This window comes from Botryllus schlosseri, chromosome 11 (assembly GCF_051294905.1).
Source record: "Botryllus schlosseri isolate E-star chromosome 11, Bs_hap1, whole genome shotgun sequence".
Lineage (NCBI taxonomy): Eukaryota > Metazoa > Chordata > Ascidiacea > Stolidobranchia > Styelidae > Botryllus > Botryllus schlosseri.
In genome coordinates this window covers 19,047,324-19,066,778 of record NC_137246.1, presented here as the reverse complement: position 1 = coordinate 19,066,778, position 19,455 = coordinate 19,047,324, and the positions used below count along the sequence as shown (strand labels likewise).

Here is a 19,455-nt window from a genome sequence, read left to right as displayed (position 1 = left end):
TTCACACAAGAATTTTAGATTTAAAAAAATACAATATCCATATGTGATCAAAATTGTTGATGAACTCCAAATCCGTTACCTGGAAGACAACTTCAAAATCCCGTGCTTCATCAACTTCCTCTTTTTCGGGGCCGGCTGCCCGTCCTCGTCCGGTTTCGTGCAGGCCGCGATCCACGCGCGCGCCCTCACAAAATACGAGAGGCAGGTCCGCACGCACAGCTGCTGCCGCAACACCGGCCAGAACGAGGGCTTCGGCCCAACCACTTCGACGCCGCGGATTCGCGTGTCGATGCCGCCTTGCTGACAACGCCTGACGCAGACGCGCACGATGGGCCAGTACCTCTTTTCGTTTTCCAGAACGACGATCTGAGAGTCGCTAGAGCTGGACACGGTGATGACGTTGAGCTGCTGGGTCACGTCGGACGGGCTGAGCAACCCGACTACAACTAGTCGGGCCGGCATGTAGCTCGAGTCGTCGCTCGAAACTGTCAGCGATAACTTTCTGAAAAGATATCGGAAACGGTTGGAAATTCGTACACCTCAAAGATTCCTAGATATTCATTATATACGGCGTAGTGCAGATTGAAGTTTCTAGAAATATTTGTATCAAAATATAGAGACAGACAGAGAATATTAGGTTTCAACATTGAAAGCATCGAAATATTCACAGAATACCTACACCCGGACAAGAACGAAAGCAGTGATGCTGTTATCATTGTTGCCCAACTAATTTGTTTCAAAATTTAAAGAGGGCGACAGCTTTTAACATTTAAAGTAAACATTCACAAGTAATTAATTATACCCGGGCAACAGCGGAACCGGCTACCAGCAATCTGCTTGAAACATGATATGCGACCGTGCGCTCAGAGCTTAAGATTAAACCAATTTTCTACCGTCACCAGTCTTCAAAATGCGCTTATTCCTCGACCTAAACCTACGGGAAATCAGACCGTGCCTCTTGCCGGCAACCTCAAAACCGCATCAACACTCACGCCGCCATAAGAGAAGTCTCTCACCGAACTACGACGCCCTTCTTCATAAAAATGTTGATCCAGTGCGAGCCCGAGCTCCCGTTACTCTCCCAGTACGTCGACGAGTTTCCGTCGGTCAGATTTTTAGCCTGACGCTGATTGGACGACACCTCGATTTTCTCCCAGCATTTATCTTCCCGCGAGTCGAAATCCGATCCTGCGCCACGAAAACGGTGTCAAAATTCACTCCGTCTCTCGAAAGCGAGAGCGGAAACGCCGTACCTTTGCACAAGCTCGCAAACAGCCTGTCCAGCAAGGGAATCGACAGAGCCACTTGCATGCGACGAGCGTCTTCCATACACCGCAGTGCGACGCCGATGGTGCCTCCCAGTATAACGACGAGGAGTTTGGAATAGAGCGCCCTGTAGCGGTCGAATCCGGACAAATATTCAATCAGCTCTGACGCGTTCTGAAAAGTGATACGGCAGAGGTGGTCAGTAACAAGTAGCTCTATATTTTTGAGGTTTTACCTACTTCTGCAGACATACTGACTTAAAAAGTAATTGGAATCGCTTCTATGGATGAAACTTTAAAAAAGAACCGCGTGAAATAGCCCCAGTATCAAGTATTTGAAGCGAGATTCTATCCATTTGCGGTGTATCCTATTTAGTCGGTCATAATTGAGTAGAAATTTAAGGTGTTACTTCTACTCAAGTACGGTAGCAACACTGACTACTTTGACCACATCTGGCAACAGGGCGTATCACATGCTTTGCGCAGGTCAATCGGGCAAATTTTCGGGAATATCAAGTCTCATTACCGGTACAGAGTCCTGTTTCTCAATAGCTTTGCTCAGATATTGTTTGGCTTCCAGTCCGCACATGACCACGGCCAAGTCTCTGTCGCTGTTGGCGATACGGTGAAGCAACGTGACAATCTTTGCGATAATCTATAACGCAAGAGAAGCAATAAAGTTGATGACCACGTGTACAGATTCACCATCAATAGCGTCAATGCCTATGCAGCAGCAGCAGCAAGTTATGTTTATAATGAATGTGTTACCACTATATTGGTACGCAAAACACAAAATTAGGCCAGAACCACCACCACCATAGCTGAGTGATGACAACTTGCAACCCTGAGGTGTCTGAATCGATTTCAGTTGCTTGCAATCAAAACCAATCCAGATAAAATGCATAGCGTTGCTGCAGGAAAGGCACACAGCGTAAAACTATGACCAAATCATTGTGTCTATCACTTAGCGCTGATCTGGTGTGGCGACGCCACGCTCGCAAGCTTTCTTGATTGTGGTGAAGAATTTGTTGGCATGGAGGTGGACAGGACAAACAGAGACACACATAAATTGTAGCATAGAAGACAAAACGCACAAGATATTCATAAGTCAATTTAGCCTGTTTGAAGGTAGTGCCGAAATACTCGTATTTAAACCAAGATTAGTCGATTTCAGGCAAAAATAGAAAAAACATTGCAATGGACGGAAGGACGCCCTATATATTTTCAAAATTATAATCTAAGACCTAGTCGAGCAACTAAGAGACTGCCACAGACACCCGAATAAAATCAACAACTCTTAAAAATCAAGAAAAAGCCATTTGTACAACGATACTCACATCTTTCGCTGCAGACGGACTCGGCGCAGCAAAACCCGACCTCACAGTCCCGCCGTTAAGTACGTCCACCGATTGCAAGAGCGCGCCGATCACGCCGGGCCTGTACTTCTCGTCCAAGCTGCCGTTCGCACCCGAAGTTGCAGGGTCGAACAAGACCCCCTCGGTCAGCTCGGCGGCCTTCTCCATTTCGGGGGCAGTCAGCTTCTGGCTCATGTTCGGAAATAAAACGGTGGGCAGCTGCATATAACAAAAAATGTTCCTCACAGACACGCCGCACCGCAAAATGTGGATTAATCATATTTTTTACCACTGTGTTGACGATCCTGTCGACTTTCGAAGGTTCGACGCCGTTTTCGGGGTTTGTGACGGTCTCGATCGATTCCAGTAGCTTACCCATCGATCGGGCCAGCTTGGGGTATCGGTCTTGGTCCAGGAGTTGCGCTGTGACACCTGTGCGAAGAATGAGGATGCCGCACAATTCTTAAATGAATGGCGTTACATGCGGCCTGTGGATTAGACTTAGAATTACTGAATTCGAAAAAACTTGGAAATTAAATTGAGTATATATCAAAACAGAGTTCTCTCTCTTAAAGCACAAGAATGGCAAATGTCTGTACAACAAGCTTGGCTCCTTTCGTGCTATGCAATTCTCCTATGGCACGGTGTTTTCAAGAAAAACAGAAATTAGATTGTAATGAAAAAAATAGAGCATAAAAACATTTCACAAATTAAATTACCGTCATTTTACACTAATTAGTCCAATTAGACAACTACATAATCATTATCCGAGCCTGACAGCTAGCGATGATTGTGAAAAATCTTAATTTACTTTCGATCTCTTCCCGGGACAGCTGCGGCTTGCTGCCGCCCGTTTTCTGCCCAGACTTCGCGTCGGCCGATCCTGCTGCGTCTGACGTTTCCGGGTCCTCGTCGGACATCTTTTTTTGCACGATCTTACAAATTTCCGCCAGGGGACAAGTCGAAGGCGCGACCTGCCAGGAAAAACGACACAGCTTCTCGATAACAGAAACGGCTCTTTGCGATACAAGGATGTAGCGCGTGAAACGCCGGATAATAAAAAATTCAAATCCCCTCCTCTCTGATAATTACATGCATGCAATAGGGGCATTCATTTGTATGAACCCCGATCAAAATTTGAAATTCCGAACAGATTTCCGAATCAGCTTGATTCTACTACAGCAGTGATTCCCTACCTTTTTCGTATCATGGACCCCTTGGCCGATATTTGAGCTAAAATTCCCCCCTATGAAAAAGCTGCCTGTTACTAGAAAAGGTGCTTTTTAACGCACAAACATTTGTTGATTGAGCAGTATATGGCCAAACACATTCAGTTATGTCCGGGCTATGTCGAATGCGGACCGCACTACACTTTGGTAAAGTACAGCTAAATTTGACCTGGTTTTTTACCGGTCGGGTAGCCGCTGACGAAAAATAAACCACCGAGTCCACTTGCGATGGCCTCGAGTTGAATCGATGAATTCGGTATGTTTTTCACGTTTGCTCATATGTTGGCGTAAAAAGGTAAACATTTTCAACAGCGGCCTTGTGCTGAATACGGCTTGACGTTTTCCTGCTTAGTAGCAATTTGGACGAGAGGCTGTCACAGGCCTAACGCAATCGTCTCGCGAGCCTCACTTTATCAGGGGGTATAATATCTACGGAAGACATTTAAACATACACCTATATTAGCTTAAAATCCGCCAAAGAAACATACAATTGTAAAAACTAGTTTTATACTTGACCATAAAAATCTGAAAACCTTGTGAACCAATTGTATCCTCCGATACAACACAAAAGCCAGATTCCCTCCTAAATATTTCAAAATTCCCCCTAAGGTGAAATTCCCCGCGGCTGCGAACCACACTGTATTACAGTAAGAGCAACCATTTCAACACTTCCCTCACCTCGAGAATTTCCTGTATAACCGGGCCCAGATCCTTCATTTTGACCACAAATTCCTGTTGGCCCGAGATGACACAGTTGCAGACGCACATCGCTTCGTACAGCGCCCCGGCCAGGGTGAAGCTAAAAATCCACCCACGATAAAAATCGTCAGTCGGCACCAAGCGATCTCACCCACCTTTCTTTATCAGCCCATCTAACTTTGACTGTTCCACCGGGCGAAGAGAGTACCTTTTTCAATTCCTCGAGCAAATACTGTATGGTCTCAACAAAAGCGACCAACTCGTTCTGGAAATAATAGAAAAATAAAGAATTTAGGAAAAACACACGGAAGCGAATATCCAATTCCAATACGTAGCATTGTATTCTTGACAGAGTCAAAAAGGAGGTCGCTTGGGTAAACTACACTAGAGATGGTCAGAGTAATTATCATTGGTATTCGAGTTCTGTCAAAGAAACGTAAACTTCCACCGATTACTAGCAGATGAACACTTAATAAGTAGCGCAAGCAGGCACAAACCCACCGCCCACCTCCCACCTCCGACTAAACCGCACTAACCTGTTTGACAAATAAGCCGAGCTTGAAAATTGTCACCCATCGACTTACAATAAGCTAACATACCATACCTTGTCTGTACTTTGCGTCGAAGACACGATAGATTCGATTACGGCCCCGATGATTTGCGTGTCGGGAGCCCGCAGCCCCTCGCTTGGCGACACGTGATACTTGACCGCTTGCAAAGTCATGCTCCAACACTGCAACACACTCCCGTTAAAAATGAAATCCAAAGGTTGCCGGTATTGAATAATACTCACAGAGATCGCTTTCATAGCGACAGACAAATTTCGCGGATACCACTTCAAGGTCCTCACGAGCGTTGCCAAACTGCCCGAAGTGGCTATCATGACTTCAGTGCCTTGTATCTTTCCGGCGCCATGAGATTGTGACGCGGCCAAGATGATGCGTATGCATTCCATCCACGCGATGCACACATTGCTGTCGTCAACATATGGTGCAATCAATAATTTGGCTTTGGCGGTGATAAGCACAAAGTCAGAATTAAAACATGATGAAATAAAAATCTGTGGAAACATATGCGACAAAAAGAACTGTCGTCAAAGTTACGATATGATTCATTCATGATATCGTCATGACTGAACGCTCGCAAAGGTAGAATTTAAATTGGGATCCGATTAGAAATTTCCTGAATTTTTTTCGTTTTCAAGACAACATTCATAGTAGTATAACTGATTAACTGTTCGTTACACTTTACATGTTGCATTACATTGCAGGTCATACTTGGCCATTTCTGGTCTTCATTTAAATATATCGAATTTGAATCTATGATTATATGTTTGCTGTGACTCTGGTAACTCTTGATAAGGGGCACGCGAAAAGTATTAGGAGTCAATAAAATATAATTCTGCTACTATCTTCAAAGCAGCAAACCATTTTTTTGATGATAAAACAGCTTTCCGTGGAATTTAAAAAGAAGTTATGCATTTCCACTTAATCATAGTCGGCACCAGCACACGCATTTTCTTTATGATATCACTAATTCGGAAAAAATTTGGTGAGGTTTTGAGACTGAGATTTGCATCGAAATTCAGCCCTCTCCCCAAAAACCGCCGTGCTTCAAACAAACAGAAGAAAAAAACACTCACGCGTCTCTAGCCTCCACAAAGTTCTGAAGACGAACCAGAATCGCATTCAGCTTCGAACAATCGAACGGATTTTCTCGAAGATCCCTGCGCAGAAGAACGACGGCTCCGTTATACGCATTACGACGTAAGTTTTGGGCGAGAACACTCACTTCTCCAGGACAGTGTGCAGGCATATCATGCCGACGGTTTTTTCTTCCAGACCGCTTTCACCTTCCAGTAACTTCAGTGCTTCAACGGCGTTGGTCGCTTCTAAAGCGCTCCGTGCCACTGGAGTCATGGTATCAGCAAACATCTAGCATATAAAAACCGTTTAATGAAAATCGGTATGGTTCAGTGGCACTTGTCTGGCACGCTAGAAAAACTATAAAACTTTTACAGCACACTCACAAAATAAGGAAATTTGCCTGATAAATATCTTCACCTGTTGAGATGGACGCTCTTGTTAATACAAACACATGGGACAGAAATAGGTTTCATTGTTGATATACCCGTATTACTTCGTCAATAGCAATAAGTTTTTCTCGGTTACAGCATTTTAAAACAAGTCAGAATAGAAAAGTCTGGCTATGAAGATGCGAATGGGGCCGATATCATTTTGCTTTATCATAGATCATGGAATAGGATTTGGAAGCAGTGACAGCCGAAATTCATCCATTTTATTATGAAAACATTGCGTTACAAGACAGGACGTTACGTAAAGCAGCGGGGCAGCAAGACATTCGCAGTACGCTCACCGAAGATACCATTCCCTTCAGCACAAAGTGCTCCAAAAACCGGCAGGACTGGTGGCATATGAAACCGAGATATTTGCTGATCTTCGATTCTTCGGCGTCCTGGCCGGCATGGGGACCGGACAGAAATATCTCGTTCAAGGCTTCGCCGGAAGTTTTCGGCTTGCCGTCTGCGTCGTTACTGTCACGGGATTTCGCGTCATCCTCGACATCGTCTGTGGCCTCTTTCGTGACGGCGCGCGCTTTCAGGAATTGCGAGCAGCACGCGGACTTGCGAAAAATCACCTGAACGCACACACGAGTACACGTTAGGGCTGTTTGAAAAATTGTCAAATTTCAATTTGGGATTGCATGGATTCTACTGGTCGAAATTCAGTCAGACTTGGTGTGCAGCTTTTTTGAAATCAACATAACAAGTTAACTCTACGCAAGTGATATTTAGATAAAAGTATTATTTACACCTCGAGTTTATGTCTGTACCGCATGACTTCCCATATAAATCCTCGTTTGAGTAACAGCCACAAAAGAACGATGCACGCGTACGCAATGCCGCAATAACACAACTCTCAGATCAGTTTTCTGTTGCGTTCTCTCCGGCCTTACACCTCGAATGACTCAAATGCCACCAAGTTTCGACTACGCCACTTGCCTCGCCGGGACTCGTTAATGACAGCTGTACCAGTGATTTTGTAAAAAAGTGGGTCAGCAAGTCTATCTATCACTACAATGATATACATTATGTATGGTTAGCGATAGATATAAAAACGCATAAAGATACGAGTTAAAGACCAGATGCCATAGCCGGCAAAACGGATACCTCGGAATCAGGATGCAGATCGACGACATATCTGATAATCTCCGTGATTTGAGACAAACTCATCGAGTGGTCTTTAAAACAAGACAGCGATTGGACCGCGTCTCCCACTCCATTCTATAAAAACAACCAATGTCAAACAGCTTGCCACAAGACATGTCATAAAACGCCCCAGATAGTAGGCATATTGCTAGAATTAAATAATTGAATCACGGGCTGACGTGATGACCATAATCGTACTCGAAGGCCGGATACTTCGCAGACCGTTATGCTCCATACTAGCCCCAGGACAGCAGAGATAAGCAGGGATTAGGGTTTACATTTTCTACATTGAATTTAGATATGGAATTAAGTAGGAAACACAATAGGAAAAAATTATTGGATTTCAATTAGAACAAGATTTGAAAAATTAATAAAAATAAAAGCTGGGTTGCCATCATAGAATTAATTTTTACCTGGGTGACATCAGCAATCTTTTGGTAAGCTTGTTTCCGGACTTCCGAACTCAGTTTGTGTATAAAAAACAGCACCTCCCACCACAGCCGCTGAGAAAGCACTTCTCCATTATCCTGTCTCTCTGGTTTCAAAAACTCCCCAAAATTAGACTCCATGCCGGATGAGTACGGGCGAGCGGACAGCTTGTAAAAGTCTTGACCTGAAAATCAAAGTGAGAAGCCGAGTGGAACAAATAGTTACAATAACAACGACTACATATCATCGGTCTTGGCATGCCACTGGGGCCAAAGCACCTCTTCGCGTGGCAGTAACGTATTACTAAACAAACACTAAACTGCTTGCAAAAGTTCCTTGCAATAAGTCGAATTATTAGCCAAGCGGAAGGTTCTTATTTCCAATATTGACATAAGGATTTTCAACTTATGGGCCGGGACATTGTTTTAGATGGGCGCCATACCGTTCTATTTTAGAGAATTGTAAGGGCAGCAATATCTTTAAAAAATTTACACCCTAACTGCTGAAAAGACTATGACACAAGTTCGACCAGGCTAAAGTGATGACCCTTTTTAGTGCTCATCATTCAAAATTTTGCTAGTAGGTCTTCATTTAAAGTCACAGGGAAGACACCAAGGTAGCGGGCCATGAGTAATAAATGGCTGAAAGTGACTGTCATTGGACTTTTGTCTTGGATCTCCATATTAGGTCTCAGTACAGATCCATGGCTACACTAGAGGTCATCACATGGAGATCCACCATAACCTTTGCGTAAAGTTGAAAATTTCCTCTCAAAGAAGTCTAGAACGCACAAAAGTGTCAGATGCACAAAGCAGTGTAAAGACCTTACCCGTTAAAACAGGCCAGAGCTTGGCGTTTTCCGGGGTTTTCAAAAAATCTGGAAGATGTTTCGCGGCGTCCTTGGTCGACATGTTCCCCGAGGCCGGCCTGGTTCTACCGAGTATTTGTAGTCCGCCTTCCCGTACTGGATAGCGTTGACCGAGGCGGTTCCAATTAACCTGAAAAGGACATTCTCCTGTGACAAGTGGATGACAAACGGAAATTTTGTGCAATCTAATCTCCTCAAGAATGTAATTCGGATGTAAGAGCAAGCTTTGTAGCAAGAAATTCTTGTGCCGGCTACGGATCAAAATAGACATACGTTTTTACACAATTACAAGTATAAATACCGATTTTAAACACGCGTCAAAACTTCTTCACGTGGAAGCCGAAAAGGAACATCAAGTAACTAGTTTCAAGAAGCTGATTTGGCCGAGGGTTCGCGATACTTCTAGTAGATGATCTGAAGTGGCTACATTCGATATTGCATGGTGTTTGTAGCGGCCGAAGCAAAATGATTACGTCACCACAAAAAGGTGGTATTTTCAAAATTATGTTCAATTATTGTGATATAGGAATATTTTGCCCGGTCGTTGTGTCAATTGCACTCGTAAAAGTTGTGCAAATCTATCCCGAAACCACTTTCTGCCACACTAAGACTTTGAAAAAATAGAGGTTATTCATTACTGGCCCCCTCTGGCGTAAACTCATCCCACTGTTACAGCTTCATTGATTAGTAAGCCGACAGAACAATGTTTTGATACGTGAATGAACTCACAACGGCGCATTCTCCTGTTGGCGACACCGCAAAAGATTCAAATATCCCCGTGTCGCCTTTCTCCACCTTTTTATGACCGTCGATGGCTTTCACAAACCACCCAGGACGCAACATGGCACGTACATACTCTTCATATTCTTTCTCCGAGTCAAACGCGGACCGTTCTTTGAAGGGTTCGCTAAAAACAAACAATAACATTTAAATTACTTGAGTTCACCGTGTCGGAGAATATAAATCTGAGGTTCCGCGTATTCATTACGGATAGTTCCGCCCCGTCGTATAACAAAGGTTTTGAAACTCGAATATCAAAACAATATCGTATTTCCGAGATATCAATAGGCATTCCAACAATCGCAAGGAAACATGGTGCTCAACTGGGTATAGCGCTACGGCAGGGAAGTGAAAGCACGAATGAATACAAATTATGTGCTGTCGCGACTTGTATGTTCACGAGATCACGTCGTCACGATTATGTGACAAGGTATCACAGTGAATCACAACTGCGAGGTTCAAGGTGCCATCGAGATTACGTAATCTGTACAGCTTCTTTTGAAAGTTCATAACAAAACCACACCGGCCTACCTAGTTATTAATGAACACAAAAATCTGTCCCAAAATACCCGTTGAAAACATACGTTACTGTCCAAATTTAATCCGCTCACAAGAAATTTTTGAAAAAATCGAGAAATATAACGTAAGAATTTTCGCCCATAAAAGTCACCTGTATCTGTGTAACGCGGGGTCGTTTTTGATGAGTTCCGAAAGCAGGTTTTGATCGAGCCCTTCCTTCGTCTTAGAAGCAAAAATACAGTTCGATTTCCTCGGTTCGAGAAGTGAATTCGACGGTGCAGGTACGTCCGAAGTCTCCATAGGCTAGGTCAAAGGAAAATGAAATTGAGTCGCACATGCAACGCCCGGTACAGTTTTACTCCAAAGACAATCCAAGATGCCAAGTAACATGGAGCATTTGTGGACGAGATATATATATAAGCTACAATAAAAACTGTGTGCTACGAGTTCAATAGGGAAATATTTACCGATCAAACAAGCAAGATTTCATTACATTAAACTCGGCGGCACAATCGGTTGCCAAATGGTATAAAACGGTAGGGCGATGTCGCACAGAGTCAATCGACGGTCCCAAATAACAAAATGATAAAAAAATGCATAAGTTATGCGGTCGTATCCACGGATTGCCAGCGTATGAAGAGGGCAATAGGAGGGCAAAAATGTTGGAACGACAAGTAATTTTAACCGTTTGGTCTCTTGTAAAGCTCAAATCGTACTCGATGGTCAAGAAAAGGTTCAAATCGCCGAACTTGTTTATGAATCACCAAACCACTTTCCACTTGGCAATATAAAGCATGCAAAAATTTGTACGCCGAAAGCTGTTGAAGTAAAACTAGTATTGAAACAAAACTAATTGAGTAAGTGAAACCAGTAGATAACAAATGTACTTGAGTACTACAGAAAAGTAGAAGTACTTAAGTAAGTCAAAACATGTAAGGGACCAGTCTACGCCTTCTCACCTCGTGAGTTTTCAGCAACGCAGCTAGTTTCGGGTGAGCATGCGCCTGAGAGGTAGACGGCGCCGAGTCGACATCCATAGGATGTCCCTCGGGCTGTTTCACTAGCGGCTCCGCGTCCATCACTTTTTTCAAAATCCTACGATCCAACGGCAGCGCGCCGTGCCTCAGACCCAGCTTGTCGTGAAGCGAAGAATGCCCGGGCGTCCCTGACGCAAGGAGAAAGACGGGGAATTGAAGGCATCCCGTTCGCGATTAACTTCCGATTCTGGTTGTGGTTAGTTTGCTAATTTTTTAGTTTTATGATTTGAAAACACCATGAAAAGATAGGAAGGTGTCTAACGACGTGAATTAGTCTTTTACTCAGACATGCGCCTTGGCCTACAGCGGGGCTTCTGAAACCGAGGTACACGAACTAGTGTCAGGTCGTCCGTGAAAAGGCAATACTGATATACATCATCATGAAAACACAAAACCAGACAATCCTTTTGGCAATGACATCACGGGTGGGACTTTGGAATATCGACACTAACCAGGCTGCTTTTGATCGGAGACTTTTACAAATTTCTCGACAAACGACAGTAAATCCCGACCGTATTGCATGACGACATCGCTCTTTTTTGACTCTGCGGCTATAACGAAAAACGGGCGACTAACAAAGTGTTGACTGAGTACGCCGCCAAACAGAAAACATACCGGGCGTGTCCGTGGTTTTGTCGGTCGCACGCTGCGGTGTCTCTTCCGTGCCAACCGCCAGGTTATTCCACCCCATCACCTCGCACAGTTCGTAAATAAGGTCGCCGATCGCCATGACCACTTCAAACTTCCGCTCGCCGAACAAACCGACGTTGGCTTTCGCGCTGGGAGTTTCTGCAAACGAAATCACAGAATGAGAAGATGTGGATGAGAACAAAAAGGAATTGGATAGACCCAAACGTATCAATGATAAACTAAGATTTAGTACATAGCGAGATCTTGAGCAGAATCAGTTCTATAGCAGTAGGATATCAGGAACGGGACGGTGTATATCAAAATATGTCAAGATAAGGCGGGCCTAAACTTGGCAGAAATTCTTCCCTTGTGCATAAATGAAATACTATATTATCAGCAAATAGTATATTCATATTGAAATGAACCCGAATATTTTCGGCTGACACTCGTGTCTGCAACTCGAGTATCCGAGTCGAGTACGCCTATTTTGAACCATTTTTGCCAGCCGACACCCCGAGTTTTAATCGATGAAAACCCTTCATTTTATGAATTCTTTTGTCGCTTAATACTATACCTACTTTTCATTGCTAATGATTGTCATATTTCCTACTATATGTTTTGAAGAGCTTCTTGCAGGTACAGAACTTCAATATACAATTGAATAGTATATTCATATTGAAATGAACCCGAATATTTTCGGCTGACACTCGTCAGGGGTAATCGTCAGCAACTAGTAGAGAATGGGAAAGAACATTGTATATCAACAATCGTATCACAAAATACGACGTCAACATCATGAAATTTCGATTGAGATAGCGCTCAATGTACTATTTTTAGGTGGTAAACGAACTCCTTTTGTTGACAGAGTTTTGGTTGGTGTATTTTGATAAAAGTCGACTCCAAGGCACACAAATGGAAGTGTGAACGGTCCCTCCGACGACGTGAAATTTGTCGTCTCGATAATTATTCGGACAAATCGGATTATCCAACAGATGTTTGCCGCTGGCAGAATTTATGGCCTTTGATCGCTCAGCATCAAGCTTGAGCGGATGAGTTAAGGGTGAGCTTTTCACCGAGCGTGATGCACGTGTTGTGATAAATCTGGGGACAATGCTGGTTTATGCGTTCCTGTAGCCACAATCACAGTGGCACTTATATTCGGGCACTACATTACTTTGTTGAAGTGCAGGAAGCACGTCTTTGCGTGTTGAAGGGAGCAGTTGTGTAGTCGTAAAAATCACATTGGTTTTGACTGTGTCGTAACACTTACTGACCGCAGATATCAATTGTTTTTCAACGGGTGGAAATAGGACCAATCCAAGGCAGATGAATATAAACATCTTTGGTTGTCCGTTCGGTGGGCTCTGTTGACTTTTCTGCGTTGAACTGCGTTAATTTCCTCTCTATGTCGCAGTTGATGACGTGTTCAGGGTAACCGTTGTCAAGTAAGATTTTGCGGATGTTGTCAAGTTCTAAACTCGTTTGTTACCCGAACATATCATCAACGCTCTATACACGAGGGTGCCTATGAGGTTGATTTTTCTGCGCTGAGGACTAAATGAATTCCAAGGAAGGTATTGGCCTGTGAATGTCGATTTCCTGAAGACAGACGTTTCAAATTTGTTGGTAAATGTGCTTCCCGACTAAAGCAGCGTCCAAAAATGATAATGAGTTACGTTCTTTGTCAATTATGAATCACAAGGCCGTGTGAAGCGAGTTTAAGCGAATGAGAAATTGATCACACTTCAACTCGTTTCTGAACATGACAGAAATATTATCTACATATCGTTGGGAGAGAAGCTGGCCTTCATAATATCCTACGAAGATGTTAGCCAAAGTAGGTCCCATGGGAGATCCCATCACTACCGCAGACAGAAAATATTCAGGTTCATTTCAATATGAATATACTATTCAATTGTATATTGAAGTTCCTCTATTGAAGCTCTTCAACTATATAACCAATGATACGTGGTTATGGTTAGTTTATCACTAACATTAGGATACTGAGGCTTTGTATTACATGAGCTATCCATTAAAATTCATCCCGGCACATTCTTCTGTTTAAAACTGACGTGGTGAAATTCGACAAATGTGAAACTATTTCCGCAAAGCACAGGAATCACAGGCGCTAGATTTACGGGATGGCTGCGTCACCCCATGACACATTTATGGGGTGGCAGCCACCTCATACAAGATGCTTAAATGCCCGCTGTCTGCTATTTCAAATTTTTGTATATTTATATTGTCTGAGATCATCATCGCGTAAATGCCAACTATTTACAATTGACCGATGCGCGCGAGAATAATTGAATACACAGCTTCGTGGGCGACGATCAACTAGTGCTTAAAACGTCCCAGTAAATTGTAATCCGTGATTAGTAATCATACATTCGAAGCGTCCTCGTTTACGGCGTCGATTTGGACTGGGATTTCGCTGAGAAACACCATCTCCTCTCTCGACCAAACGCGCGAATTCATGTTCCACTTCTATTATTCTTTCACACAATGTGATGAATAACTATTCCTGTCAGAGGAGCCGACTTTTACTTTTACATGGGCTGGCCAGATGAAAAAAAGGGAGGGGTTTGAATAAAAAGAGGGGTTTGAAATTGTTTTAAAATTATAGAGTTAGCATCAATTTATTATGGTTAAGTACATGCGTAAATGCTCATACTACACGGATAGGACAAGCTTCATCGTGCTGACGAATTTACACGTATAAGCCGGCGTAAGCTTGCCAGCGATTATTTAGCGTTCCTCAATCTTGCTTCAATATCAACTATTCACTATTCACCAACACAAGCACGAACAATTGAATACGCAACCTCGGCGACGACAAAACATTTCACGAATAAATACGATTGAAGTCTACTGTGGAATCTGTTCTGTGATGGCACCAAGTTCAGGTGATTCAGGCGGTTGCCCGACATATGAGCATGCAACACAATGGAAAACGACAGTTCAGCATGGAACACATCAGCATGCGTCACTTCAGCGTGTGACTGTGTAACCAAAAAACTTACCCTAACCTATACCTAATTCCAGTATAGATCCAACGGGTTGCCCGACATATGAGCATGCGACACTATGGAAAGCGACAGTTCAGCATGGGACACTTCAGCATGCGTCACTTCAGGATGTGACTTTATAGTCAAAAAACTTACCCTAACCCGAAACATAGCCCTGAAATTAACCCTTATATATATCCTAACCTAAAGCCTAACCCTAACCCAACCATAAATCCAACCCTAACCCGTAATTTAACCCACATGCTCATATGTCGCATGCCAAATTGTCGCATGCTAAAGTGTCGCATGCTCATATGTCCACGGACCGATTCAGGCATGTCGTATCTTTTGATAACTCGGCCTTAACATCTTATGACGTTTTAAAATAAGCGCTAATCGATTACGTTTGTTCGCAGCCGATTGCGCAGGTTCAAATTTATTCAATTTCACGCTGTCGGTCTAAAAGGAATCTCGCTAGGAGCTGAAATATAAGACACAAGAAGTTGAATCAATGCGACTTACCTTTCTTTTTACCATTTCCGCAATCGCCGTTCAGTAGCTGACCAAACTGTGTGTCCATATCGAGGAGAGAGGTGACTTTCAGATAGCATCTCATCAATTTAAAAAGGCATTTTCCGGAGACCTAGCAACAGAAATATTGACACACCATGACAAAATATTCTCAGATTGACAATATCTATCACAAATACCCATCACTTTCGATTCTATGCGGTATTGAGATACATATGACTATTGACTATTGATTGAAATGCGTGCACGGTATAAAACAGCAAGCATGAAGCGTCGATGTATACCATGGAAATCGAAAATTGCGATATCTCACTTGCGGCAGTTGCACGAAATCTAACGAGACCGTATGCGTCTCCTCGCCAGAGGAAGTATCGGCGAACATCTCCATCACAGTGTTTCGGTTTTCAAAGTCGGCCCCATCTCCGATGGACATCTGGCCGTGCTTGTCTTGTATGAGAGACAGCAGCACGTAAGCTCTGCTACCTGAAACAGGAGTCCAAAACTTAAATTTCATGAAAGACATTGCAACTAGCAGGCATGATTCAACTGTTAGAGATCAACACCTCATTGACCTAGATATGAATCAGACTACGACACAAGTCTCATGTGTATAGTGAGTTATTTGTTTTACTGACGTTCAGTTCGAATCACAGCCAATTCTAATTTTCCAACGAGGATCAAATCGCCATTTCTGATGTTATTGGTTAAAATCAATGAATACTAGCATCAGTACACAACACTGAGCCCGTGCATTGCACATATAATTGTATTGCGTATGCTTGCATAGACCATCGTTCACATTTCAGGGATCAATGATCAGTCAACTTGGTCATTGGGCTTTTAGTCATAACTGCTTTGCAAAATGAGAAAATCATTATTTTGTGAGTTTGTCACTGTTGTTTCATGAGCTTTGATATTTTCAATGTAGAAGCTAAAAACAAGGGTTGTTCACTAGATCCTAGGATTTTCTTAATTCTTGAATTTTCTTGGAACAAGACAAGTCAATTAGCTAGATTCTGCCAGGATTCAATTTCCGTTTATATCTTGGTTCTTCATTCCGCTAGGTACCAGGATAAGAGGGTGGATCAGTGCATTCTTGACTTGAATATGATATGTTGGCCGCTTCGGGCTGTTACCTGCAGTGTTGATGCCAAATATGTCTTTTCCACACCGCTCATGCAGCCAAGTAGAAATCCCCTTTGATTAACATAATATATTCAGTACAGACACATGACACACCTCTGTTGACATTACGAGCAGAAACTTAACTACTAATATGAGTCAAGTTATATCTATTGATATCAAGCAAGACGTTATTCAAGACCAGTCATTATCCGGGTACCTGTGCAGTACGTGAGCACATCTCCTGATATCTGAGTACTGGTAGCTGATCAGCCACCGCCAATACAGTCTGGATTCAACCAAGATGGTATTGTGCGCTAACGTTGCCAGAACTGTGATATGTTCACTCACAGAATGATACATATTGGCCATTGCTAGTTAAGAATATAATCTTATGATGTCGAATTACACTTCAGTTTGTATTAAAGTAGTGAAATCATGTCAGAAGTTAATATGCCAAAATTATTCAGCAACAAGAAACGTAAGATCACCTCCTACGAACCTATCTACAAAATTGCGAGATTAGTTATTAACATTGTAAGACAATGTCCAAACTGAAAACCAGAATTGCATCATAACAAGTCACCGTGACTAAGAATCAGTCATCATCTCAAACGACATCATGACATCCTAGGCATGTACGTTAGACTGATTGATTGAAGATATAAATTAAAATGGAAATCGGGTTACTGAGAAAACTTCCTTGTTCATGCCAGCAAAAGATAATTACAGGAAAGTAAAAAATACTCACCGCCATCGTGAGATGCGAGGGCTTTCAAAATTTGCCCCGCCTGGCGCCTAGTCTCCACGTCTTTCGACCACAGCAATTCCAAAATCAAATCCAATGCACCGGTCTGCCTGAACACGGTGGCCAACGAACCCAGGCTGGCATACGTGCTCAAAACTTTGAGCGTGTACGAAATATTTTTTATAGGGTTCATCTCCCCGGCTTCTAACTTTTTCATTTGCCTTCGCGCGCGTACCACAAGTTTCTCGACGTCTGCAAGAACAAATCCCGGCGTCTCTATCGGAAACAGGTGTAAAAACGATAAAAGTAATCACCGTCGCGCATATCTTCGAAATCTTCAGTGTCGGCGCCGACGGGTAGTTCGCTGTCGTCGTCACGGTATGGCGGAGACAGGCTCTTGCTTCGACTACCGATCATCGATGACGCTTTCCCTATCAAACTGCTGCAGCATACTTCCACCTAACATACAGAGAGCCTTGGTGTCAAGATTACATATATCGAAAAGGACACACAGCAGCGTAAATGCGATACTCGTCTCAAGCATGTTCATACGTAAACCAAAGAATACTACATGCCGATGGAATGATGGTTACAAATGAATTTGTCATTTGGCAGCCCCTAAACCTAATCTACCCCTACCCTAACCCAAATAAATTAATACATACATACCAAGTGCCGAATGCACCAAGTGCCATGCATTCACGCTCATATTCAGTGAATCAGTCATTCTCAATTTTAATATTATAACATCGTCATAATTATTATTACAATTCTATTGTTAAATTCACCAGGTGCCAAATTTATTGGCAACCGACATATCATATACAGATCACAATTCACACTCATATTTAGTGATAGGCTACAGTAATTTTCGAAATTAATAATAGCCTACGACATTCTGATAGACAATTGAATAGCATATTCATAATGAAATGAACCCAAATATTTTTGGCTGACACTCGTCAGGGGTGATCGTCAGCAACTAGTAGAGAATGCAAAAGAACATTGCATATCAACAATCATAACACAAAATATGACGTCACCAGCATGAAATTTGGAATACGAGAGCGGTTCAATGTACACGAACTGTGATTCTGGCTACGTGGGAGGAATAAATCAGCACGTCCCTAGATTTATTAGAACACACGCATCACGCTTGGTGTAAAGCTCACCCTTGACTCATCCGCTCAAGATTGATGCGGAACAATCACTGGCCATAAATTCTGCAATTGGCAGACATCTGTTGGATAATCATGTTTGTGCGGAAAAATTATCCAGATGACAAATGTCGCGTTGTTGGGAGAGGCTGTTCGCACTTTCATTTGTGTGCTATAGGGTTGACTTTATCAAAATACACCAGCCAAGGCAGCGTCAACAAAAAGAGTTTGTGTACCATCTAAAAATAGTACATTGAACGCTCTCGTATTCAAAATTTCATGCTTGTGAAGTCATATTTTGTGATAGGATTGATGATATACGATGTTCTTCTGATGATTACCCCAGACGAGTGTCAGCTGAAAATATTCAGGTTCATTTCCATATGAATATACTATTCAATTGTATATTGAAGTTCAGTACCCCCAAGAAGCTGTTCAAACATTTTAATAGTAGGTAGGCTAGTTGTTACATTTTTAGTAACAAATTTATCGGTAAAAGGTAAGACTTATTACCGTATGGGAATTTCTCTCGAAAAAATAAATTGAAAAATTACCTCATCTTTGGTCATCCACATCAAGATACTCTCTTCCTCTTTGCCATTTTGTGACGAATTTCCCGTCTCATTGGATGACTGTGTGACGACGCTCCACTTCACCTGGAATAAAGGTAACATGGAATCAATAAAGTATATTGCTACACAGCTCTACTACAGCTGACTCTGTGATGAACTTAACCCAGTAAATTAGAACAACAAACAAGTACCATATTTATCATGCTATGGAAAATATTCGACGAGTAGTACAATCTGACTAGTAAGTAACATCTGGTATGTTAGAAAACACATTGAT

The 19,455-nt window shown here is 42.7% G+C and overlaps 1 protein-coding gene across 4 annotated transcripts in view; it reads right to left on the bottom strand.

Annotated features, from left to right (window-relative positions):
- The window catches only part of LOC145450254 (cullin-9-like), a 40,249-nt gene that overhangs the window by 18,931 nt on the left and 1,863 nt on the right, over window positions 1-19,455 (bottom strand). For 3 of the 4 annotated variants that reach the window (XM_080328764.1, XM_080328765.1, XM_080328766.1), the window contains exons 2-28: window positions 19,161-19,262; window positions 17,764-17,908; window positions 17,453-17,701; window positions 15,893-16,062; window positions 15,571-15,691; window positions 12,026-12,199; window positions 11,863-11,961; window positions 11,333-11,538; window positions 10,525-10,676; window positions 9,804-9,981; window positions 9,036-9,204; window positions 8,191-8,390; window positions 7,739-7,852; window positions 6,925-7,206; window positions 6,340-6,482; window positions 6,191-6,274; window positions 5,342-5,522; window positions 5,153-5,281; window positions 4,704-4,813; window positions 4,528-4,648; window positions 3,432-3,594; window positions 2,910-3,052; window positions 2,603-2,839; window positions 1,792-1,920; window positions 1,254-1,440; window positions 1,017-1,188; window positions 80-502 (exon numbers count right to left, since the gene is read on the bottom strand). In XM_080328764.1, the coding sequence (XP_080184890.1) occupies window positions 80-502; window positions 1,017-1,188; window positions 1,254-1,440; window positions 1,792-1,920; window positions 2,603-2,839; window positions 2,910-3,052; window positions 3,432-3,594; window positions 4,528-4,648; window positions 4,704-4,813; window positions 5,153-5,281; window positions 5,342-5,522; window positions 6,191-6,274; window positions 6,340-6,482; window positions 6,925-7,206; window positions 7,739-7,852; window positions 8,191-8,390; window positions 9,036-9,204; window positions 9,804-9,981; window positions 10,525-10,676; window positions 11,333-11,538; window positions 11,863-11,961; window positions 12,026-12,199; window positions 15,571-15,691; window positions 15,893-16,062; window positions 17,453-17,701; window positions 17,764-17,908; window positions 19,161-19,262 (4,583 nt within the window). The remainder of the gene's footprint in view (window positions 1-79; window positions 503-1,016; window positions 1,189-1,253; window positions 1,441-1,791; window positions 1,921-2,602; window positions 2,840-2,909; window positions 3,053-3,431; window positions 3,595-4,527; window positions 4,649-4,703; window positions 4,814-5,152; window positions 5,282-5,341; window positions 5,523-6,190; window positions 6,275-6,339; window positions 6,483-6,924; window positions 7,207-7,738; window positions 7,853-8,190; window positions 8,391-9,035; window positions 9,205-9,803; window positions 9,982-10,524; window positions 10,677-11,332; window positions 11,539-11,862; window positions 11,962-12,025; window positions 12,200-15,570; window positions 15,692-15,892; window positions 16,063-17,452; window positions 17,702-17,763; window positions 17,909-19,160; window positions 19,263-19,455) is intronic. The other variant, XM_080328767.1, reaches the window with a different exon arrangement.